Here is a 25,605-nt window from a genome sequence, read left to right as displayed (position 1 = left end):
TTCTCAAGAGACGCTATTGTGAACTTGAAATGAGCAAAACCCCTACTTATCAAGTGGCCTAATCCAATGTAACCTGACACCATTAAGGCCTGTAAGTAATCGGAACTGAGTAGCTAGATCACAGGCGTGAGCCACCGACCCCACCCCACCCCCAAAAATCAGAACTACTTTAAAATTGTTTATTATGCATCAAAACGATTTTCTTTCACATGGTATTTGGATATCAAGGAGATGTACAGGAACAACATTCCAAACTCAAACTAGAGTCAGTTCTAAGCGAAAAGATAACCAAAGCCTTGATTATCCGTTATATAATCACCTTAATCTCCCAGTTTATGAAAGGATTCAAATCTGAGCCCAGCCTCCCCATTCTTAGTACAGATTCGATTTAAAAGAGAGAACTGCCATGATCTGGCTTGCCAAACAAATGAGGGTTTACTAGCATTGCCAATGGTTTAGAAAGGCGTTGGGTTGAGAGCAAGAAGCAGTGTCACTCATGCCATAACGAACCTATTCTTGCTAGGCTTCGGGATTCCCACCCAATGCTCTTCCCATCCTTTTGACTTTAATTCCACGACACACAACAGGGAGAGAACATACAAATGCAAGGACAGCATTTCAATCGACTTCAAACTGAAGAGCCAAAGACAAGAACGCACAGCAGAACCGGCATCGTCTCCCTGCGGAGTCCAAGGCCCCGGCCCCGGCCACCGAGCTCCGCAGGGGCTGAAGGATCACCCTTCCGCCAACCGGTCCTCGCTACACCCGCCCGGCGACGGTGGAAACACCGGCACGCCAGGAAGCCGGCTCCCGGCACACGCCAGCTCTCCGCCAAGCAGAGCCCTCGCCCGAGACCCAAGGCCTCGGCCAGCACTGGGAGTCTCCGGGGAGCCTGAGGGCCTCGCAGCCAGTCCTCCTCCTTCCCTTCTCCTCCCTCCGGACGGGACAACATCCGGCAACCGCGAGGCAAAGGCCATCCGGTCTCCAGAATGTGCTCCGGCAAGCCCACCGGGAGCCCCCAAGCTGCGTCCTCGCCCCTGTGGGGAAAATGGCGCCCGTCACTCCTTCTCCCTCCCGGGTAATCACAAGGACCAGCCTCCCACCCTCGCTACAAGATGGCGTCTGCCGCCCGGGCCCCAGAATCGGCATACTTCACGTCTTAGTGAAGTGGTGTAGGGCTGGGACGAGCCGTTCTGCCAACCAGTCAGACGCAGAAGCTTAGATTCTGCACTTCGCACGAGCCACTCAGACGCTGGCGGGAAGGCCAGGCTAGGATGACGTAAGGGACTAATGGAGTTTCCCTTGGCGTCGCCTGAATTTGAACCAATAGGAAGCAGGAAGCGTCCGTTGAGTGACATACTGACAGCCCAATGGAAGCTGAGGGCGGGCCTCAGACTTCCTATGCGAGTTGCGGGGCCTGGGGGCCGGGCGGCTGTTTCCTGTCCTGGTGCATGGTGGTCGGACGAAGGAATTGTTGGAAAATTTTCTCGGAGGTTCGTATATAAATGTGTTTTTACCCAGTGTGCATTATTCTTCGCCCGGCCGCCGCCCTCAACGCGGCGGCGCGGGCCCACTTGGGCCTGGGCTCTGGCTTCCCGCTTCCAAGCCTGGGCTTCAGGCCTTGCCGATGCTACGGCCGCCTCGGTACGGCGCCTGAGCAGAAGCGGAGTTTATTAATAACCCGCAGCCGCCACTCTAGGGCGGCAGAGCTTTTCTCACTGCGGACGCCCCCCCACCTGGTCTCCGCGCCGCGCCCCGCCTGTTCCCCTTGGGGACCGCCGAGGGGAGGGAGTGGGGAGGGTGGAGTCCTCGGGCGCCCGGCGGCGTTTCTGCGCCTGACCTTCGCGGGGAGCGTGTCCCCAGGCGCGCCGAGTCGGAGCATCTCGGTTCGGGACGCTGGGGCCACGGTTAGCGCCAGGCCCCAGCAGGGGCGCCGGCTGCTAGTCTGGCCCGGGGCCCACTCGGGACCCCGTCTGTCCACCGCGCCAAGAGTTTCCCCCCGCATAATCGCGGGCAGATCTCTTGGTTTTCCTTGTGTTTTGTCTATTTTTTTTTTATAAGATCGCTGAAACAATATTGAAAATTAGAAGCTAACAACTTATTATTTCCTTCCTCCCCTTCTTTTTCCCTCCCGATTTTGGCCAAAGAATATAATTTGTGAGACCTGAACCAAATTTTTTGTTACCCCTTGTCGCTCTTGTTTTGTTGGGTTTTTTTTCCCCCTTATTTCCCCCTTTTGTTACACAAAATTTTTAAAAGTGAAAAAAAGAAAAAGAAAAAAGCTATTGCCAGACAATTGTCTTGAATCAACTCCCTTTATTTTGGAAGCTTCTTAAATCAGCGGGTGAGAAAATGTAGATCCCTGGTTATGATTGGCTTTGTCCTTAATCTTACTAGAACATACGTGTGTTCTGATGTACTTAAAACATGAGTATTATTGAGTACTATTTTCTTGGCAATGTGTACTTATAAATATTATTTATGATGAGATTTCCCCAAAGTCCCAACAATATGTATAACTTAATTTCTCCTGGGGTATTTTGATTATTTGGAAAATACTTAATAATTTACATTTCTCCCACTTTAATAACAGCTTTATTGACAGAATTTACATACCTTAATACACTGCTTAGGTGAATTTCGATATTTTCTGAGTTGTGCATTTCTTATGTTTATATACCCATCACAGTCAACTTCAGAATATGTTCACCATTGTCCCAAACTACCTACACTTTACTCCCTTATTTCTTCCCTACCCTTAAATCTGTAGATTTACCTATTTTTCACATTTCAAATAAATAAAATCATATAGTATGTGAACCCTGACTGGCTTATTTTGCTTAGGTTGGTATTTGCCAGTTCATGTCAGTGCATATGTCAGTTCTGCTTTAATTTTTCCATTATACATACGGTTATAGCACATTTTATTCATTAATGGACACATGGATATTTTTACCTTTTTGCTATTAGGCATGTTTCTAAAACATCTAAGTACAAGCTTTCAGATGACATAGGTTTTATGTTTCTTGGGCATATATATGGAGGGTTAGGGCTACTGAATTGTAATTCTACATGGAGTTTTTGTTTTTTCTTCTGATACTGGGGCTTAAACTCAAGGCCTGTGCACTGTCCCTTAGCTTTTTCACTCAAAGCTTTCTCCAACTTAAACTACTTCTAGCATTTTTTTTTTTACTTCTAGCATTTTGGTTGTTGATTGGAGATAAGCGCCTCATGGACTTTCCTGCCCAAGCTAGCTTTGAACCTGAATCCTGAGATCTCAGTCTACTGAGTAGCTAGAATTACAGGCATGAGCCATCAGAACACTACATTGAATCTTAAGAAACTCAAACTTTTTTTTTTTTTTTTGTCGGCCATGGGCTTGAACTCTCTGGGCCTGGGTGCTGTCCTTGAGCTCTTCAGCTCAGGGCAGGTACTTTGCCACTTGAGCCACAGTGCCATTTCCATTTTTTTTTTTTTTCTGGTGGTTAATTGGAGATAAGAGTCTCAGGGACTTTCCTGCCCTGGCTGGCTTTCAACCACAATCAGACTTTTTATTTATTTATTTTGCCTGTCCTGTCTCTTGAACTCAGCCTGGACACTTTCTCTGAGCTGTTTTTTGTTCAAGGCTAGCACTCTACCACTTGAGCCACAGTGCTACTGCTGGCTTTTTCTGAGCAGTTTATTGGATTTAAGTCTCCTAGACTTTATTGCCTAGGCTGGCTTCAAACCACAATCCTCACATCTCAGCTTCTGTGTAGTGAAGATTACAGGTGTAAGCCACTGGTACCCAGCTACTGTCAAAACTTTTTGTGCCATCTACCAAGGAAAGATAAGGGTTCCCCTTTCTCCTCTTGGTTGCTAATACCTATTATCATTCTTTTTCATAGCCATGCTAGTGGGTATGAAATATATCTTGTGGGTCTGACTTGCATTTCTCTGGTAGCTAATGATGTGCATTTCACCATGTGTTTATTGGTCATTTGTATATCTTTTGAAAAGATACACATGTGTGTCTTAGATCTTCTTTTAATTTTTACTTTTTTTGTTTTTTTATTGTTGTTAACAAAGGTAAAAGAAAGGTTAACAGTTACCTAAGTTAGGTAAAAAGTTAATTTCTTTTTGGACAATGTAACCTCTTCCCTCTCACTCTCCCAGTTTTTCCCTCCCATCCGTATCCACAAGTTGTATAGTTCATTTTCAACATAATGTCTAGTGAGTACCATTGCTGCATTTGTTTAAGCACTTATTTTGCATGTTGGAATATTGCTATGAAGTAAAGGCTCATTGGGTTCTCCCTCCTTCCCTCCCTCCCTTCCATCCTCTCCTCTCCCTGACCCCCCCCCCCCGCCCCCTCTCTGCCACTCTCTTGATGCTAGTACTGAGGTTTGAACTCACCCTCAAACTCTCACTTGGCTTTTTCTGCTTAAGACTAGTGCTCTACAATTTGAGCCATACCTCCATTTCCAGCTTTTTGCTATTTGAAGATAAGATTCTTATAGACTTTCTGTCTAGGCTGACCTTAAACCTTGATCCTCAAATCTCAGCTTCCTGACTAGCTAGAATTACAAGAATGACCTTCAGTGTCTAGCTTGCCAAATTATTGTTTGTTTAGTTACTTAGTTACTGTTTTGTACTAAGGATTGAACACAGAGCCTCATGTTCCTAGGCAGGCACTGTACCACTTTTTATATTTGTTATCTTTTTAGGCTGGTTCTCAGTTTATGCCCAGGTGACCTTGGGCTGTGTTCCTTTTTTTCCTCTTTCTTTTTAATTTTATTTTATTGTAAAGATGCTGTGGGCGAGAGGGAGGTTCTGTGTTCCTTTTTTATGCTTCCCCATGTAGCTGGTGATGATAGGCACTTGCCACTTCACCCAACCATTGTGCTTACCCCATGGCTGTGTTAACAAATGTAGGCCACCATGCCCAGCCATTGATTGAGATAGAGTTTCAAACTTCTGTTTTGTTTTCAAACCACAATTCCGCCATTCCTTTCTTTTCCTACCAAGTAGCTAGATTACAAGCTTGAGTGCCTGGCCTGACTCATTATTTGTTAGTTTTCTGAGAATCAGGGTTTGTGTTTTAAGTCTGAGATTTTACTTTTTGTTCCTGGCTTTATTTCAGGCCAACATGATTTTTTTTTTTTTTTCTGGTCCTGGGGCTTGAACTCAGGGCCTGTACACTGTCCCTGAGCTTCTTTTGCTCAAGGCTAGCACTTGAGCCACAGCATTGACTTTTTGTTGTTTATTTGGTACTGAGGAATCAAACACAGGGTTTCATGCATGCTAGGCAATTACTCTACTAAGATACATTCCCATCTAACTTCCGGCTTTTCCTGAGTAGTTTATTGGAGGTAAGAGTCTCAGGGACATTTCTGCCCAACCTGGCTTCAAACTGTGATCCTCAGATACCAACCTCCTGAGTAGCTAGGATTATAGACGTGAGGCACTGATGTCTGGCCAAAATGATTTTTGAAAGAGTTTTCATGTACCATTGCTCCTTTCTAAACTTAATTATGAGATGGAATTATGTGTGGGAGGGGGATTGGAGAGCTGATATTGGGGCCTGAACTCAGGGTCTGGAGCTCTTGCTTAGCTTTTTTGTGCACAACTGGCACTCTGCCACTTGAGCCACTTGCTCTACTTCCAATGTTTTACTAGTTAATTGGAGATTGTCTGGAGGATTTGTCTGCCCTGTTGACTTCAAACCTGAATCCTTAGACTTCAGCCTCCTGAAGAGCTAGGATTATAGGCAGGGTCATCTGAGATAAATTTATTTTAACTCAGAGTTTCAGAAGTCCATGAGGGATTGTTTTGTCTGGGCCATGTTGAGGCAGTCCATCACTGTAGAACAAAGTTGCTTACCACATGATGGTCCAGAAGCAGAGAGACAGACAGGCAGGAGCCAAGAGCAAGTTATATTTTTTCAAGGCATGTCCACAGAGACCTACTTCTCTTAACTAGCCTCCCATCCCAACATTTTTTGAATCCATTAAGAGATTAACTATTGATTAGATCAGAGCCCTGAGAATCCAGCCACTTCCTAAAAGCCCTTTAGTTGGTAACCCTTTAATATACAGTCTTTTGGGGACACTTTGAATTCAGACCATAACATTCTGCCCCTAGGTCCCAAATGCTTATACCTGGATCCTAAGCGTGTTTAGTTCATCTCCAAGAGTCCCCAAAGTCTTAGCAGTTTCAGCATTGCTTGAAAGTCCAAGTCCAAAGTCTCCTGAGACTCAAGGCAAACTGTTAGCAGTGAGCTCCTGTAATACTAAAACAGTTATATTTCCAACATAAAATGGGAGACATTCTCATACCAAAGAAGAGAGTGGAAAAGTAGTGAGGAAGAACTGAACCAAAGCAAGATTCACACCCAGCAGAGCAAATATTAAATCCTAAACTTTGTGTCTAGTATCTGGAGTCAATGGTTAGCTCCAGTCCTTAGGCAGACCTGCTCCTGCTGTCTTTCTTATGAGTTGCAACCCACATGGGATCTTTCTGGCGCTGCTGCTTTTGGTTTCCTCTATATGTGTTCCACAGTCCTGGAATCTCCATTACTCTTTTGGCTTCACATTGATCATCCTTTCAGGGACTGGCCTGCTGGGAATCAAACCATAATATATACTGCCTGGTCTTTCTTTTGAAATCACTTTTTTTTTTTTTGGGGGGGGGGGGGGTTGTGAGGCTTGAACTCTGGGCCTGGGCACTGTCTCTCAGCTCTTTAGCTCAAGGCGAGTGCTCTACCACTTGAGTCACAGTGCCACTTCCGGTTTTCTGGTGGTTTATTGGTGATAAGAGTCTCATGGACTTCCTGCCTGGGCTGCCTCTGAACCATGATCCTCTGATCTCAGCCTCCTGAGTAGCTAGGACTACAGGTGGGAGCCACCGGTGCCCGGCTTTACTTCAGTTTTTTAGAATCTTATGTTTTTGCCCAGGCTGATCTGGACCTCGATCCTCTATTTATCCCTCCTCTGTAGCTGAGATTAAAATGTATGCCTTTGCACCTGGCCTGCTTAAGTATATTATGAAAAATATGAATGTAGTCAGTCTACGTTTATTCTTTTGCTATTAGGTGGAGTACTCTGCCCCTGTGTTCAAGCCCCATTCCCCCCACCAAAAAGGGATGGGAGAGAAAGCTTAAGAATATTGAAATTTAAAGTGTACGTTTCCTCAATGGAATGCTTCACATCATATCATGTTGATCTGTCTCATTCGTTGAACATTCACTCTTTGTATTGCTGAGTACAATGCTAGTACTCACCATGCACAGGATCATGAGTTCAGTTCAGGAAACATAAAAAGGTTGAGGGACAGATGTAACCTGAGGTTTTTCCACTGTCCTATAGTGTTTTTCATTGCCATTCACCTATTCTTGCTGCTCACTAGTCATTCTACCACTTGAGACACACATCTAAACTAGCAATCTCTTTGTATAGTTAAAGGGCAGAGGGCTGGGAATGTGGTAGAGTGCTTGCCTAGCATGCATGAAGTCCTGGGTTCTGTTGTTCAGTACTTCATAAACAGAAAAGGCCAGAAGTGGCACTGTTCCTCAAGTGGTAGAGTGCTAGCCCTGAGCAAAAGAAGCTCAGGGACAGTACCCAGGCCCTGAGTTCAAACCCAGGACTGGCAAAAAAAAAAAAAAAAAAATCACTGGCAGACTTGTAGATAGGAAGTTTGATTGAGTCTTGACAGTCAGGATAGGTGCATATTTTTAGTTGATGTATTTCAGATCTGCATTTTTTTCAGTCAAGCCTTCTGGGCTCTAGTGGCTCATACCTGTAATCCTAGCTAATCATGAGGCTGAGATTTGAGGATCGCAGTTTGAAACCAGCCCAGGGAGGAAAGTTAATGAGACTCTTAATATCCATTTAACCACCAAAGAGTGGGAAGTGGAGGTATGGCTCAAGTGGTAGAGTATTAACCTTGAGCAAAAAATGCTCAGGGAGGGGCTGGGAAGTTGGCTCAGTGGTAGAGTGCTTGCCTTGCATGCATGAGGCCCTGGGTTTGATTCCTCAGCACCACATAAGCAAAAAGAAAAAAAAAAGCCGGAAGTGGCACTGTGGCTCAAGTGGTAGAGCACTAGCCTTGAGCTGAAGAGCTGAGGGACAGCGCCCAGGTCCAGAGTTCAGGCCCCACGACCAGACCCCCCCCCCAAAAATAAAAAAAGCTCAGGGACAATGTTTAGACCCTAAGTTCAAGCCTTAGGATTGGCACAAAAAGAAATAAAAAAACAGCGAATGTATGTTAAACTCCATTTGTTTGTTTGTTTTTGCCAGTCCTGAGGCTTGAACTCAGGGCCTGAGCACTGTCCCTGAGGTTCTTTTGCTCAAAGCTAGCATTCTACTACTTGAGCCACAGTGCTGCTTCCAGCTTTTTCTGTTTGTGTGGTACTGAGGAATTGAACCCAAGACTTCATGCATGCTAGGCAAGCACTCTACCACTGAGCCACGTTCCCAGCCTTTTTTTTTTTTTTGCCAGTCCTTGTGCTTGAACTCAGGGCCTGGGCACTGTCCCTGAGATTCTTTTGCTCAAGGCTAGTGCTCTACCACTTGAGCCACATCTTTTTTTTTTTAATTTACTTTATTGTTATTATAAAGGTGAAGTACAGAGGGGTTATGTTTACATGAGTCACGTAATGAGTACATTTCTTTTTGTGCAGTGTCATCTGTTGCTGGGAGATTTTTGAAATTGAGATGCTTATTAGTTGAGAATCCCAAAGACATTATTAAAAGAAAATATACTAAGAAATATCTGTTAATAAAACTTTTAGTTGGTTATTATCTTTAAATATTTGTACAAAGGGGTTTCAATTCAACTTGTCAATTTATGTTACAGTGCATCTTGATCAATGTCACCCATTCCATCATTTTCTCCCACATCTATCCCAACGCCACCCATTCCTCAAGTTACCTGGTTCCATTGAATACTATGACTGTATTCATCCACCATTCCTCTCTCTCTGCCTACCTTCCCTTAAATCCTCTCTCATAAAAACATCTTCCTGGTATACATTTTGTTAATCTGTCAGTTAACCATTCAAAGGAGTTACACCATTAGAATTGTTAGTAAAATTCTTGTTGTGAGCTGAAGTTGTACAAGTCAGTAGTAGGATGCTTGCCTAGCATGGATGGGCTGCTAGCCTTGTTCCTTGGTACATGCATGTGCGTGAGTGCATGCATGCACACACGCGTGTATGTACATATACACACAAGATAACATAGAGAATGAGTATGAACAGATGTTTTAGAAAATATTTTTGCCAGTCTATCACAGTACCCCTTGAGCCACATTTCAACTTCTGGCTTTTGGATGGTTGTTTGGAAATAAATGTCTTACAGACTTTCCTATCTGAGCTGGTTTTTATTCTTGGATCTCAGCCTCCTGAATAGCCTGGAGCCCAGCCTTTCTACTTCATTCTTCTTCATACACACTAATCGCACGGAAAGCAAACCAGCCTTATTTCTTAAGCTTCCCTGTGCAGGTGTACATTTACTGAGCTATATGTCCAGTGCTACTTTTTTAGTCTTAAGTGAAATACCATTGTCTTTCAAATACCACTTTTAAGGTTCACAATTATTTGCAACTTTTTCCTAAGTATCATTCTTAAGTGTCTATATTTTTCTTCAAGGCAGAAAATGTTGTTAGCCCAAATAAATCGGGATTCTCAGGGAATGACAGAGTTTCCTGGAGGAGGCATGGAGGCTCAACATGTTACCTTATGCCTGACAGAGGCAGTTACTGTGGCAGGTGAGCATTCATTTAAGGGGATTGTGTGGGTTTGGAAATAACATTTATCTTAAGGAAAATCTGTAACACTGTGTTTCTTATTTAGTGAGATCCAGCTCATACTAAGGCCTTTTTATGAGTATTGTTTTTAACTTGCCATTCATGTCATGCATGCTGGTAGAGTAGGGAAATAATTTTTCTAAATGCTAAGAAAGAGTCTTAAGAGTTAAGTATTCTACCTTTTGCCTAGTTTTCTTCTTTAAAAAATAGTTTAATCAGCATATGTGTATGTGTATGATAGTATCTAAAGAAAGCAATTTTGTTTTATACTAGATGGTGACAATTTAGAAAATATGGAAGGTGTAAGCTTACAAGCAGTGACACTTGCAGATGGTTCTACTGCTTACATACAACACAATTCTAAAGGTATGTGTCTCTTACACAACCAGTTTGTTAATACAGTGTTTTAGAACCATAGAGTTGGAGCCCCTAGTAACTTTACTGCATTTTCAATTTCCTAAAGATGCTATATTGCATATGATAATTTAAAATTATTTCAATTGAACTGAAATTTTGTTTTGATAATTTAGGGACATCGTTCAAGATATTTGGAAGATATTCTGGGGCACCAAAATTAGTAGAGGAGAGCAGAGTAGGAAGTATCTCTGGTTTTTAGCCTCTTTCTTTGTTTCCTTCTTCCATGTGTGTGTGTGCGCGCGTGCACGCACGCACACTCACGTACACGTGTGTGCCCTCATAGTGTGAACTCAGGGTCTTAGCTGTCTCTTAGCTTCTTTGCTCAAGACTGGTGCTCTATTACTTGAGCATAGCTTTCATTTCTAGCTGTTCTTAATGGTTAATTAGAGATAAGGCTTTTTCTCATGACTTTTTCTGCTCAGGCTGGCTGAGTAGCTAGGATATACAGATAGAAGACACTGACACCGACTTTTTATTTTGGGGGTGGTGGTGGTACTACTGGGATTTGAACTCAAGGCCTTACACTGGTTAAGCAAATGACCTACCACTGAGCCATGCCTCCAGATCTCTCTGATATTTCTCTTAAGAACATTCTTGCTTTTTTTTAATTATAGTTATTTAAAGAGTAAAGGACGTTTGATTTGGGCTGGGACTATGGTTTAGTGGTAGAGTGCTTGCCTAGCATGCATGAAGCCCACCCAGGGTTTGATTCCTCAGTACCACACAAACAGAAAAAGCCGGAAGCAGCATTGTGGCTCAAGTGGCAGAATGGCAGCCTTGAGCAAAAGAAGCTCAAGGACAGTGCCCATCAAGTCCCAGGATTAGCTAAAAAAAAAAAAAAAAGACATTTGGTTTTGTTTGAGGAACTTTGTCTTTTATTGGTGTTTAGTTCGCTCTAGGAAATAGCTCGGTTCCAAAACTCCTTGTTTTTATGGACTATCTACCCACCAGAGGTGAGAATGATAACTGGCTTCTTTTTTTGGGGGGGTCTGGTCGTGGGGCTTGAACTCTGGGCCTGGGCGCTGTCCCTCAGCTCTTCAGCTCAAGGCTAGCACTCTACCACTTGAGCCACAGTGCTACTTCCGGCTTTTTTCTTTTTGCTTATGTGGTGCTGAGGAATCGAACCCAGGACCTCAGGCATGCAAGGCAAGCACTCTACCACTGAGCCACCTTCCCAGCGATAACTGGCTTCTTATATCCTGACATCTTTCAGCTTCCTATGGTCAAGGTCATTAATCCTAAGAGGTTTTGAAAAATATATACAGGTTCAACCTGATGTAGGTTGCTGTATGCGCCACTCTTCCTCTTGAACTCATGTGATTGAAAATGGGAGGGGAGGAAGGATGGCTGAGGGAGGATTTTCTGCTTTCTATAGGATCACTGGATGTGTTATTGCATTGCCTCAGAACATTGAGGGAAGAATCAAGATGAACATGAGCTTAAGTAGTGTATGTTTTTATAGTTGCTATTATTTTGAAATTGTATAAAGTTTTAACTTTTTATTTGTCCTAATTTATTGACTTTACATTTCATTACAGATGGAAGACTCATTGATGGACAGGTCATTCAACTGGAAGATGGTTCTGCTGCCTATGTTCAACATGTACCCATACCTAAAAGTAGTAAGTGTTTAAGATACAACACAGGAAATACTCCTGATTCTCACATTCAGTACTTGCTGCCTCCAGTTCCCACTTACTACCTAAACTTATTCCTGATTTCTGGTCTTCCTTCTGAAAAGGGAAGTCACTAGATGCAAAAGAGAGGATCTGTAGATTGTTTTTTGTTTGTTTTTGCTGGCCCTGGGGCCTGAACTCCTGGAATAGGTGCTGGTCCTAAGCCTTTGTGCTCAAGGCTAGTGTTCTACCACTTGAGCTACAGTGCCACTTCCAGCTTTTTCTGAGTAGTTCATTGGAGATAAGAGTGTTATAGACTTTTCTGCCCAGGCTGGCTTTGAACCGTGATTCTCAGATCTCAGCCTCAGTAGCTAGGATTAGAGGCGTGAGCCACCAAATCCCAGCTGTAGACTGTTTTTATTTAAACAGGTCTTTTGTTCAAAGATAGTAGAAAATGTTGAATGCCAGTGGCTCATCATTGTAATCCTAGCTGCTAAGGAGGCTGAGACCTAAGGAGTGTGGTTTGAAGCCAGCCTGGACAAGAAAAGCCCATGAGACTCTTATTTCCAATTACGCATCAGAAAACAGCAAGTGGTGCTGTAGCTCAAAGTAGTAGAGCACTGGCCTTGAAAAAAGCTCTGGGAGGGCTGGGAAGGTGGCCCAGTGGTAGAGTGCTTGCCTTGCATGCATGAGGCCCTGGGTTCGATTCCTTAGCACCACATGAGCAGAAAAAGCCAGAAGTGGCACTGTGGCTCAAGTGGTAGAGCGCTAGCCTTGAGCTGAAAAGCTGAGGGACAGTACCCAGGTCTAGAGTTCAGGCCCCACAACTGGCAAAAAAAAAAAACAAAGCTCAGGACTGCACCCAGGCCCTGATTTCAAGCCCTATGACTGACAAAAAAAAAAAAAAAATTAAAAGATAGGGGTTGGGAATGTGGCTTAGTGGTAGAGTTCGATTCCTCAGTACCACATAAGCAGAAAAAACTGGAAGTCGCACTGTGTCTCAAATGGTAGAGCGCTAGCCTTGAGCAAAAGAAGCTCAGGGACAGCGCCCAGGCTCAGAGCTCAAGCCCCACAGCTGACTAAAAAAAAAAAAAAATCAATCAATTAAAAATAAATAAGTAAATATAAGGTAGTGGAAAAGAAATTACTCCACAGACCCCACTGTAGAGATGAGTAGGTAACAGTTCCAAATGAATCTATTGTCTGTGTTAGAATCCTATGTGTCACTCACAGTCTTCTTTTTTCCCCCTTCTTTCAACTTTCCACATCCTTTGTCAAACAAGTATATTCTTATTTTTTATCTTTACATACTTTCTCAAAGCAGCTTTATTGAAATGGCTTAAATGTGCAGAAATTCATAAAGCAAGTGTCAGTTGTCATGATGTATTTAATGGCTTACTAATGTTAATTAGAAGGTGCTGGAACACATGAAATCTAAATGTAAGTCTTGTCCTTGAGCAGGGGACAGTTTGCGTCTAGAAGATGGTCAAGCAGTACAGTTAGAAGATGGAACCACCGCATTTATTCACCATACCTCTAAAGGTACGATAGCTTTGGAAACAAGAATAGAATTAGGGAGAAATAGGAGTGTGAAAAAATAAAATTTGCCGTTAGCTTCTAAAGTGTTTATTCTTTGAAGTACAAGGCAGCATATTTGGGCATGATTTAAGAAAAAACTTCCTGATAATCTGAGCTATCCAAGAACAGTTTGGAATAGCAAACACCATGGACACTGGGATCTCAAGTTGGAGCACCATAAACTGACATGAGTTCAAATCCGGTTTTTCTCTATGTACTGCTTTTTTAAATTTTATTTTTGTCAGTTTTGGGGATTGAACTCTGGGCCTGGGTCCTGTCCATCAGCTCTTCAGCTCTAAGCAAGTGCTCTACCACTTGAGCCACAGCGCCACTTCTGGTTTCCTGGTGGTTTATTGAAGATAAGAGTCTCATGGACTCACCTGCCCATGCTGGCTTTGAACAATCATCCTCAGATCTCAGCCTCCTTAGTAGCTAGGATTACAGGCATGAGCTCCAGCACCTACTATTGCTTGTTAAATTTTTTAAATTTCCTAATTTTTAGCCAGGTATGGGAGCTCACACTTGCAATGCTAACTATTTGGGAGGGACAGAACCAAAGAAATAAATTTCAAGGCCAGCCTTGCTCAAAGTTTAAGAGAGTTCATCTCAACTAATACAATGAGCATGGTGGATTGTACCTATTATCCCAGTTGTGTGTGAACTGTAAGTAGGATTGTGATTCAGGCTGGCTTAGGCATAAACCTTATTCAAAAAATAAAATAAAAAAGGCTGGAAATATGGCCCAAGTAATAGAGTGCCTGCCTTACAAACATAAGGCCCAGAGTTCAAACAGCAACAAAAACCTCCTGCCAGGTACCAATGGCTCATTGCCTATAATCCTATCTACTCACAGGCTGACATCTGAGGATTGTGGTTCAAAACTAGCCTGGGTAGGAAAGTCCATGATACTCTTATCTCCAACTAACCACCTAAAAAGCCAGAAGTGAAGTTGTGGCTCAAGTGGTAGAGTACTAGCATTGATCATAAATGCTCAGGGACAGCACTCAAACCCTGAGTCCAGAGTTCAAGCCCCAGGAGTGGCACCAAAAAAAAAAAAATCATGATTTCTAAGGAAAGGGACTTAAATTCCCAAACCTCAGATACCCATTTTGTACAGTAGGGGTGGTAAATGTAGCCTCAAAGGATTAAAAGAAACAACACAAACAAGGAACATGGTCCAGTGATCATAGTAACTACTTAGTAAAAGTTCATTCATCTGTTAAATTTGTATTAGACTATTTATTGGACTTTTCATTTAATTTCCTTCTCGTCCACCTCCCCAGATAGTTATGACCAGAGTGCATTGCAGGCAGTTCAACTAGAAGATGGCACCACAGCCTACATCCACCATGCAGTGCAAGTTCCACAATCTGACACCATCTTGGCAATTCAAGCTGATGGAACAGTGGCAGGGCTGCATACTGGGGATGCAACAATTGACCCTGACACCATCAGTGCTTTGGAACAGTATGCAGCAAAGGTATGATATTTTGCAATGTTACAACCATCACAGATAAAGCCTCTGTTTTACATGAAAAGAAAAAAAAAAGCATACTTTATCAAGAAATGAGCAATTAGAATCAAATTCAGATAGCATCAAAGAAACCATCGCTGGGCTCTGGTGGCTCATGCCTATGATCCTAGCCCCTCAGGGAGCTGAGATTTGAGGATCACAATTCAAATCCAGCCTAGGCAGGATAGTCCATGAGACTTTTTTTCCTCTAAGACCTGGGGCTTGAACTCAGGGCCTGAGCACTGTCCCTGAGCTCTTTTTGCTCAATGGTAGCACTCTACCAGTTGAGTCACAGGGCCATTTCTGGCATTTTCTGTTTATGTTGTACTGAGGAATAGAACCCAGAGCTTCATGCATGCTAGGCAAGTACTCTGCCACTAAGGTACATTCCTAGCCCTCCATGAGATTATTATCTTCTTTGTTGTTTTTGTTTGTTTGTTTGTTTGTTTTTCTTAACTCTGGGCCTGGGCGCTGCCCCTGCGCACTTCAGCTCAAAGTGAGCGCTCTACTGCTTGAGCCACAGCGCCGCTTCTGGTTTTCGAGAGTCTCACAGTCTTTCCTGCCCGGGCTGGCTTTGAACCGTAATCCTCAGATCTCAGCCTCCTGAGTAGCTAGGATTACAGGTGTGAGCCACCAGCGTCCGATGATTATTATCTTCTGTTAACATCAAAAAGCTAGAAGTAGGGGCTGGGAAGGTGGCTCAGTGGTAGAGTGCTTGCCTTGCATGCATGAGGCCCTGGGTTCGATTCCTTAGCACCACATAAGCAAAAAGAAAAAAAAACCGGAAGTGGCGCTGTGGCTCAAGCGGTAGAGCACTAGCCTTGAGCTGAAGAGCTGAGGGACAGCGCCCAGGCCCAGAGTTCAGGCCCCACGACCTGACCTCCCCCCCCCCCAAAAAAAAAAAAAATATGGTTCACATGATCAAGCACCAATAAAGCAAGCAAACTGAGCAAGGCCTTGAGTTCAAACCCCAATATTGACAAAAAAATAAATAAAAGTAAAGGAAAAAATTCTCAAATTTTACATCACAGGGTTGATAATGATTTAGTATTTACTTTGTTTGGTTTATTTTACCAATCCTGGGGCTTGATCTCAGGACCTGGATACTGTCCCTGGGCTGATTTTGGCCAAGGTTAGTGCTCTGCAATTTGAGCCATACTTCCACTTCCCGCTTTTTTTGTGGTTAATTGGAGATAAGTGTCTCATGGAGGCCTGGAATCTAACTTATTGGGAGAGTGCTTGCCTAGCATGCATGAAGTACTGGGTTCAATTCCTCAGTACCACATAAACAAAATGCCAGAAGTGGCACTGTGGCTCAACTGGTAGAGTGCTAGAGCAAAAGCAGCTCAAGGACAGTGCCCATGCCCTGAGTTCAAGCCCTCAGACTGGAAAAAAAAAAAGAATCTCATGGACTTCCCTGCCTGGGCTTGCTTTGAACCATGTACATATGAGCTACCAGTGGCTAGCTTTCTTTGTTTGAGGGGAGGGCATTGAGATGTATCTTGAATTCATGATCTCAAATATGTACCCCATTCCAGGCAAAATAGTTTTTCTCTGAGGTAGATATGGTTGTGTGTGTTTATAGTCCCAATTACTTGGAACATTAGCGCAAGACTGTTACTCTAGAAATTCAAAGCCATTGTAGGCAACATAGAAAAAAATAATCTGAGGAGTGAGGCTGATAAAGACACATTGTGGCTGGGCGCCGGTGGCTCACGCCTGTAATCCTAACTACTCAGGAGGCTGAGATCTGAGGATCATGGTTCAAAGCCAGCCTGAGCAGGAAAGTCCGTAAGACTCTTATCTCCAATAAACCACTAGAAAACCGGAAGTGGCGCTGTGGCTTAAGCGGTAGAATGCTCGCCTTGAACTGAAGAGCGTAGTGACAACACCCAAGCCCAGAGTTCAAGCCCCACAACCAACCAAAAAAAAAAAAGACACATTGTGTTCATACATAGGACATGATAGTGGCGCTGTGGCTCAAGTGGTAGAGCGCTCGCCTTGAGCTGAAGAGCTGAGGGACAGCGCCCAGGCCCAGAGTTCAAGGCCCACAATGGATAAAAAAAAAAAATCTGGCATATATAGGACATGACAAAATAAAACTTGTAGAACACCGGGTGCCAGTGGCTCACATCTGTAATCCTAGCTATTCAGGAGTCTGAAATCTGAGGATAATGGTTCAAAGCCAGCTTGGGCAGAAAAGTCCCCATGAGACTAATTTCCAATTAACCACTCAAAAACTGGAAGTGTACTGTATTACCTCAAAGTAGTAAAGTGCTAGCCTTGAGCAAAAGAGCTCAGGGACAGTGCCCAGGCCCCCAGTTGAAGTCTTGCAACCAACAACAACAAAAACCCTTCTAGAACAAACTGATGCTAATAAAATTTGAGGAACTGGGCATGGTGACTCAAGCTTATAATCCTAGTTACTTGGGAAGTAGAGATTGAGGAATTGTAATTTGAGGAAAGCCTAGGTATAGAAAGTTGAGGAGACTCCCATCTCACTCAATGGCGAGGTACTGTGGCACGAGCCATCCCCATGGATATGAGGAAACAAGTAGGATGATTATAACCCAGGCTTGCCTAGGCATAAAGTATAACCATGGCAAAAAGGAGCAAGAGGCCAGGCTCAGCTAGTAGAGTACCTGCCTTGCAAGTGCAAGGTTTGAGTTTAATCCCAATAGCATAAAAAATAAAAAGAGGAGAGGGGTGGGAATTCAGAAAGATTAAATAAAAATAACATGGGGGGTGGTGGTCATGATTTATTTTTCTTGTATTCAACATGTATATCTCAAAGGTCTTTGAGGGAAAAGGTCTAACTCAGTGGTAGAGTGTTTACCTAGAATGGATGAAACTTTGAGTTCCATCCTCACTGCCACAGGGTTTAAGCTTTCTTTTATTCCTGTAGGTGTCTATTGATGGAAGTGAAAGTGTAACAGGTACTGGAATGATTGGAGAAAATGAACAAGAGAAAAAAATGCAGGTATGTAAAGCTGGAGGATTTTTGTTCTTTGAGGGTTTTTCATTTTGTTTTATTATGAGGGTCTTTTTAAAATTTTTTTTATTATTATAGAGGTAATTTACACAGAGGTTACAGTTACATAAGTCAGTTAATTAGTACATTTATTTTTTGGACAGTGTAACCCCTTGTCTTGCTCTCTTCTAGTTCATATAAGGATCTTTGAATAAATCCAGGCTGACCTTGACCTCACAGTCCTCCTATCTCAGCCTCCCACATGCTAGAGGTATACTTGGAGTCATCATTGTGCCCAGTTTATGAGACTTTTTTTTTGTTTTTTGGTCGTGGAGCTTGAACTCTGGGCTTGGGTGCTGTCCCTCAGCTCTTCAGCTCAAAGTGAGCACTCTATTGAATCACAGTACCACTTCCAGTTTTCTGGTGGTTTATTGGAGATAAGAGTCTCAGGGACTAGCCGGGCACTGGTGGCTCACGCCTGTAATCCTAGCTACTCAGGAGGCTGAGATCTGAGGATCGAGGTTCAAAGCCAGCCCGGGCAGGAGAGACCGTGAGACTCCGATCTCCAATAAACCACCAGAAAACCGGAAGTGGCGCTGTAGCTCAAGTGGTAGAGCGTTCTCCTTGAGCTGAAGAGCTGAGGGACAATGCCCAGGCCCAGAGTTCAAGCCCCACGACCGACTAAAAATAAAAATAAGAGTTTCAGGGACTTTCCTGCCTGGGCTGGCTTTGAACTATGATCCTCAGATCTCAGCCTCCTGAGTAGCTAGGATTCCAGGCGTGAGCCACCAGTGCCGGGCATGAGACTTTCTTTTGCCAGTCCTGGGGCTTGAACTCAGAGCCTTTATTGCCTAAGGCTAGTGCTTAACTTCATCCAGATTTTTGCTGGTTATTGAAAATAAGAATCTCTGGGGCTGGAAAGGTGGCTCAGTGGTAGAGTGCTTGCCTTGCATGCCGGAGGCCCTGGGTTCAATTCCTCAGCACCACATAAACAAAAAAAGAAAAAAAGCCGGAAGTGGCTCTGTGGCTCAAGGGGTAGAGCGCTAGCCTTGAGCTGAAGAGCTGAGGGACAGCGCCCAGGCCCTGAGTTCAGGCCCCACGACCGGACCCCCCAAAAAAAAAAAGAATCTCCTGTTTGGGCTAGTTTCAAGCTACAGTCCTCAGATTCTCAGCCTCCTGAATAGCTAGGATTGCACGTGTGAGAAATTTTTCCTACATATATAAATTACTTCAAAATACACAGATTTGTATACATCAGATAATGGAGGTTGTATCTACCATGTGTCATTATAGTAAGTGGAATTGGACATACTTAGCTAGATAACAAAATGTAGTAGTTACCCTCAACCCCACTGGTCTCTCACTCAGTGATCCTTGGAGCTCTGCCAGTTAGCTACCACTGGCCTGCAACAACCTGAGGCTTGGTTGGCTGACAACTTGAACTCTAGGTCCAGTTTGTTCAAATTTCACTTCCTAGCTTTTGACTGTGACCAAGTTATACTTAACCACCATGAGTCTCATTTTTCATATTTGTAAATCATTGATATAAGGGACAGATTATACCTTTTATATAAAATATTCATCACAGGACATCATGTAAGTACAACTCCTCAATAAAGGTTGGTTAACCTTTTTTATTATTGAGGTGGCCTTGAAATTTAATCTTAGATTCTGTACAATGTTCACCCCTGGGATTTGCAACTCCTTAAATGCAGTGGTCTATAATGACTACTAGAATTTATACTTCCAGAAATATACTTAGGTCATTTTCTTTTCTTTTCTTTTCTTTTTTTTTTTTTTGGGGGTCGGGTCATGGGGCCTAAACTCAGGCCTGGGCACTGTCCCTTAGCTCTTCAGCTCAAGGCTAGCGCTCTACCACTTGAGCCACAGCACCACTTCCGGCTTTTTTCTTATGTGGTACTGAGGAATCGAACCCAGGGCCTCATGCATGCAAGGCAAGCACTCTACCACTGAGCCACCTTCCCAGCCCCACTTAGGTCATTTTCTTGTATAATGACTTTCTTTTTTTTTTTTTTTTTTTTTTAATTTTTATTTATTTTTTATTGTGAAAATACTGTACAGAGGGGTTACAATTACATGGGCAAGATAATGAGTACATTTCTTATCAAGCATTGTAGCCTCCTCCTTTGTTTCCCCTTCCCATCCCTTCCCATCCACCCCCCCAATCCTCCCCACTCCCCCCCACCAAAGTTGTAAAGTTCGTTTTCGACTTGTACGTCTCATTGTTGCAAAGGGTCTTTTTTTTTTTTGTCAGTCAAGGAGCCTGAAATCTGGTCCTGGGCACTGTCCCAAAGCTCTTCAGCTCAAGGCTAGCGCTCTACCACTTGAGCCACAGTGCCAGTTCCAGCTTTTTCTGTTTATGTGGTGCTGAAGAATTGAACCCACGGCCTCATGCATATGAGGCAGACACTCTACTATTGAGCTACCTTCCCAGCCCTATAATGATTTTCTATGTCTTTTGGGAGAGCTATGGCTTTTTCTGAGTTCTCTCAAGGAATGACAGGCCTCTTGAGTTCCTACAACTGCATGGGCCAATAGCAGTGATTTCTTTATCCATTTTATATAGTAGAATGATATGTAATATTTTCTTTGCTGTGGTAGTTTGACTCCTTCCAAAAGAAAAATCACCACTGATTTAGTGCAATATATTCTTTTACTGGCAGGCAAATAGGCCCTGTGGGATTTGAAAAAATCAACAACGAATTTATAGCAGAGAAGTTATTAGAATTCTCAGAATACACATTAAACATAAATAACCATGAAGTCATTTTCTGAGCTGGAAGTGATGCTGTGGTTCAAGTGGTAGAGTGCTAACCATGAGCAAAAGAAGCTCAGGGACAATGCTCAGGCCTGAGTTCAAGCCCCAGGACTGGCAAAAATAAATAAACCGGGTGCCAGTGGTTCATATCTATAATCCTAGCTACACAGGAGGGGCTGAGATCTGACAATCCCAGTTCAAAGCCAGGATGGACTCTTATCTCTAACTCACCACCATAAAAAGAAAAAAAAAAAGCCAAAAATGGAGCCCTGAATGCTTTTTTGGAGCACAGAAGCTCAAGGACAGCATCCAGGAACACAAAGGAACAAAGAATGAAACTTGTTAAAAGTTTATTTAAAGTGTAGAAGCTAGGAGGTGACAAGAAAGAGCTAAAGAGATGGAGTAATTTTGATCAAAGTAAATATATACATGTATAGGAATATCACAATGAAACCAAAGCTCCAGAAGAATAATTTTTGATGTGTGACAGTCTGCATAGCAGGTTATTACAGCACTATTACCAAAAAGCCTAAAGAGTCAGTTGACACACCAAGGCTTGAAGCCACCTTAGGCCAAAAAGCCCACAAGATTCCATTCTCAATTAACCAGCAAAATAAAAGCTAGACTGGAAACCTTGCTCAAGTAGTAGAGTTTCAGTTGTGACCAAAAAAGAAAAGTAAGAACATGAGACCTTGAACTCAAGATCTAGTATCAAGCCAGGCGTCGGTGGCTCACGCTTGTTATCCTAGCTACTCAGGAGGCTGAGATCTGAGGATTGCGGTTCAAAGCCAGCCCGGGCAGGAAACTCCATGAAACTTATCTCCAATAAACCACCAGAAAACCTGAAGTAGCGCTGTGGCTCAAGTGGTAAAGCCCTTGCCTTGAGCTGAAGAGTTGAGGGGCAGCACCCAGGCCCAGAGTTCAAGCCACACAACCTACAAAAAAAAAAAAAAAATCTAGTACCAGCAAAAATAACATATATAAAATAATAAAGAGGGGCTGGGAATATGGCTTAGCAGTAGATTGCTTGCCTAGCATGCATGAAGCCCTGAGTTCGATTCCTCAGTACCACATAAACAGAAAAAGCCAAAAGTGATGCTGTGGCTCAAATGGTAGAGTGCTAGCCTTGAGCAAAAGAAGCTCAGGGATAGTGCCCAGGCCCTGAGTTCAAGCCCCAGGACTTGCAAAATAATAATAATAATAAAACCATGGGGGAGGGCTGGGAACGTGACCTAGTGGTAGAGTGCTTGCCTAGCATGCATGAAGCCCTGGGTTCGATACCTCAGTGCCATGTGAACAGAAAAAGCTGGAAATGGCACTGTGGCTCATATGGTAGAGTGCTAGACTTGAGCAAATGAAGCTCAGGAACAGTGCCCAGCCCTGAGTTCCAGCCCTAGTAATGGCAAAAAACAAAAACCAACAAATAAAACCACAGGGCGCCGTTGGCTCATGCTTATAATCCTAGCTACTCAGGAGGCTGAGGTCAGGATCATGGTTCGAAGCCAGCCCAGGCAGGAAAGTCTATGAGGCTCTTGTCTGATTAAATACCAAAAACAGCTGGAAATAGGGCTGTAGCTCAAGTAGAAGAGCGTTAGTTTTGAGTTAAAAAGCTGAGAGATAACACCCAGGCCCTGATGCAAGCCCTAGAGCTGGCACATAAAACAAAAAGAGAAGAAAACCATTATTTAACTTTTATGATATCACAATTTTTTAAATAGATGGTCATCTTTAAAAAGTATTTAAAATCAGGGGCTGGGAAGGTGGCTCAGTGGTAGAGCGCTTGCCTTGCATGCCTGAGGCCCTGGGCTCGATTCCTCAGCACCACGTAAGCAAAAAGAAAAAAGCCGGAAGTGGCGCTGTGGCTCAAGTGGCAGAGCGCTAGCCTTGAGCTGAAGAGCTGAGGGACAGCGCCCAGGCCCAGAGTTCAGGCCCCACGACCCGACCCCCCCCCCCAAAAAAAATTCAAAGAATAGCACTGATTTTAAATACTTTTTTTTTTTTTTTTTTTGGGGGTCCGGTCGTGGGGCTTGAACTCTGGGCCTGGGCGCTGTCCCTCAGCTCTTCAGCTCAAGGCTAGCGCTCTACCACTTGAGCCACAGCGCCACTTCCAGCTTTTTTCTTTTTGCTTACGTGGTGCTGAGGAATCGAACTCAGGTACTCAGGCATGCAAGGCAAGCACTCTACCACTGAGCCACCTTCCCAGCCCCTATTCTTTGAATTCTTATGGTATTATTGTCCAGGAAAAAATATATATACAAGTTTAGACTGGAATCTCTAACGTTTTTTACGGCTGACTTAAAGATTTTATGTTCATTACTTCTGAAATTTAAAATGCCTCTACATTGTTTTTAGTATTCAAGTCTTAAAAAACAAAAAAGCACAGTGGCTGGGAATGTGGCTTAGTGGTAGAGTGCTTGCCTAGCATGCATAAAGCCCTGGGTTTGATTCCTCAGTACTACTTAAAGAGAAAAAACTGGAAGTGGCAACTGTGGCTCAAGTGGTAGTGCTAGCCTTGAGCAAAAGCAAAAAAAATTCAGTGCCCAGGCCCTGAGTTCAAGCACCAACACTGGCAAAAACAAACAAACAAACAAAAAAAAGTACGGTTATAGATACTCCTTGAGTATGTCTAGGAATATCTGCATACAATAGATGTTTTCTAAAAGAATGGAAATGGATTTGTAAGCTTCAGCTATGCATTCCTTTGGCTCCCAGAAGTGTTGATGAATATTCTAAAGGGGCTGACTTCAGCCATGCAATAGGAGGAACCTGATTTAGCATTATAGACTTCCAGTGATGACCCAAGTCTAGAACTCAAATTACAGTTTTATCTATTTTTTTAATTTCCATCTAATTTTAAACTTCATACTTATTTCTTTTTTTAGATTGTCTTACAAGGGCATGCAACAAGAGTAACTGCTAAACCTCAACAAAGTGGAGAAAAGGCATTTCGATGTCAATACGAGGGGTGTGGAAAATTATACACAACAGCTCATCATCTTAAGGTACATGCAAGAGAAATATTGTATCTAGTTATGAGAATACCCGTACAGTAAGTACAACATGGTATGCTTTTTTTGTTTTTATTGCCAGTCCTTGAGCTTCTTTTTGCTCAAGGCTAGCACTCTACTATTTTAAGCCCAAGGGCCACCTCCTGTTTTCTGTTGATTAATTGGAGATAAGAGTCTCAGGGGCTGGGTTCCATGGCTCACACCTGTGAGCCAGCCCAGGCAGTAAAGTCCATGAGACTCTTATCTCCAGTTAACTACCAGAAAACCAGAAGTGGCGCTGTGACTCAAGTAGTAGAGCATTTGCCTTGAGCTGAAAGGCTGAGGGACAGTTCTCTGGCCCAGAGTTCAAGCCCCATTACTGACAACAAAAAAAGAAAAAGAAGAGTCTTGGACTTTTTTGCCCAGCCTAGCTCTGAACTGTGATCCTCAGATTCCAACCTCCTGAGTAGCTAGGATTATAGACGAGAGCCAGCAGCACCCAGCTTCAGAAGTATTTTTAATTTTTGTGTTAACAGTAATTCTCTGGAATCTAGCAAAAGTTGGTGTTATGCTTAGTATGCACAAAGTCCGAGGTTCAGTTCCTCGGCATTGGAAAATTGTTGCATTCCAAGTATTTAGGCCAAATATTTTAATTTTAATTAGAATAGAAAGCAATCGAGTAAACTGACTCTCCGTGTTAATATTTATTGAACAATTTATAATGTATCAGGAAGTGTAAATTTAGCATCTTTGTAGTAGTGGCCTGAGAGCCTATCTCCCTTAGATGTCAGTGTGTGATTTGGGTATGTTTACTAGCCTTTTGATACCTCCTTTTTTCCATCTACAAAATTAAATCCCTATAGAATGGTTGTGAGAATTAAACAAGTTAATACAGTTCATGTAAGGCACTAAACAGAGTGAAATGACATGCATGAAATGTTCAGTGTTTGTTGGTTACTCTCAAGATTACTCATTTTAGCTTGGCACTGGTGGCTCATACCTGTAATCCTAGGTACTCAGGAGGCTGAAATCTGAGGATCACATTTCAAAGCCAGTCTGGGCAGGAAAGTCTGTGAGACTCTTTTTTTTGTTGTTGTTGTTGTCGTGGGGCTTGAACTCTGGGCCTGAGCACTGTCCTCCAGCTCTTCAGCTCAAGGCAAGTGCTCTACCACTTGGGGGCCACTTCTGGTTTTCTGGTGGTTTATTGGGGATAAGAGTTTCAGAGACTTTCCTGCCTGGGCTGGCTTTGAACCACGATCCTCAGATCTCAGCCTTCTGAATAGCTAAGATTACAGACGTGAGTCACTGGCACCCGGCTTTTCTGTGAGACTTTTTTTTTTTTGTCGGTCGTGGGCCTTGAACTCTGGGCCTGAGCGCTGTCCCTCAGCTCTTCAGCTCAAGGCTAGTGCTCTACCACTTGAGCTACAGTGCCACTTCCGGTTTTCTGGTGGTTTATTGGCGATAAGAGTTTCACGGAGTTTCCTGCCCGGGCTGGCTTTGAACCGTAATCCTTAGATGTCAGCCACCTGAGTAGCTAGGATTATAGGCATGAGCCACTGGTACCTGGCTTCTGTGAGACTCTTTATCACCAATAAACCACACCACCAGAAAATCGGAAGTAGTGCTGTGGCTCAAGTGATAAGAGTGCTTGCCTTGAGCTGAAGAGTGCTGGGGCAGTTCCCAGACTCAGAGTTCAAGCTCCATGACTGAAGGAAGGAAGGAAGGGAGGGAGAGAGGGAGGGACTGCACCACTAGGCAGTGGTGGAGTCTTGTTTCAGATGGAGGTCCCTGCTTCATTCTCTACACTTTTAACTTACTTTGGGTACTAACTATCTTCCTGCACTCTGTTACTAGTTCTCTAGTTTATTGTACTTTTGGACACTCTGGAAATACTGAAATTTCAATGTTCCCTTACCTTATTTAAAAGGAGTCAAAGGAGTCCCCTTTAATATATACCA

At 43.3% G+C, this 25,605-nt stretch overlaps 1 protein-coding gene across 5 annotated transcripts in view; it reads left to right on the top strand.

Moving 5' to 3' along the window:
- The first annotated feature begins 1,412 nt into the window (after positions 1-1,412).
- The window catches only part of Znf143 (zinc finger protein 143), a 43,667-nt gene continuing 19,474 nt past the window's right edge, over positions 1,413-25,605 (top strand). The window contains exons 1-8 of one of the 5 annotated variants that reach the window (XM_042691653.1): positions 1,413-1,493; positions 9,629-9,747; positions 10,060-10,152; positions 11,742-11,825; positions 13,281-13,361; positions 14,681-14,877; positions 17,816-17,890; positions 23,543-23,662. In XM_042691653.1, the coding sequence (XP_042547587.1) occupies positions 9,636-9,747; positions 10,060-10,152; positions 11,742-11,825; positions 13,281-13,361; positions 14,681-14,877; positions 17,816-17,890; positions 23,543-23,662 (762 nt within the window). In that variant the 5' untranslated portion in view covers positions 1,413-1,493; positions 9,629-9,635. Of the gene's footprint in view, positions 1,494-9,628; positions 9,748-10,059; positions 10,153-11,741; positions 11,826-13,277; positions 13,362-14,680; positions 14,878-17,815; positions 17,891-23,542; positions 23,663-25,605 lie in introns of all 5 variants that reach the window. The other 4 variants (XM_042691652.1, XM_042691651.1, XM_042691649.1 and 1 more) reach the window with 4 other exon arrangements.

This window comes from Dipodomys spectabilis, unplaced genomic scaffold (genome assembly GCF_019054845.1).
Source record: "Dipodomys spectabilis isolate Male_0828 unplaced genomic scaffold, ASM1905484v1 ptg000145l, whole genome shotgun sequence".
NCBI lineage: Eukaryota > Metazoa > Chordata > Mammalia > Rodentia > Heteromyidae > Dipodomys > Dipodomys spectabilis.
Note: the sequence above shows the minus strand (reverse complement) of the source record. Positions and strands in the feature narration are given on the sequence as shown.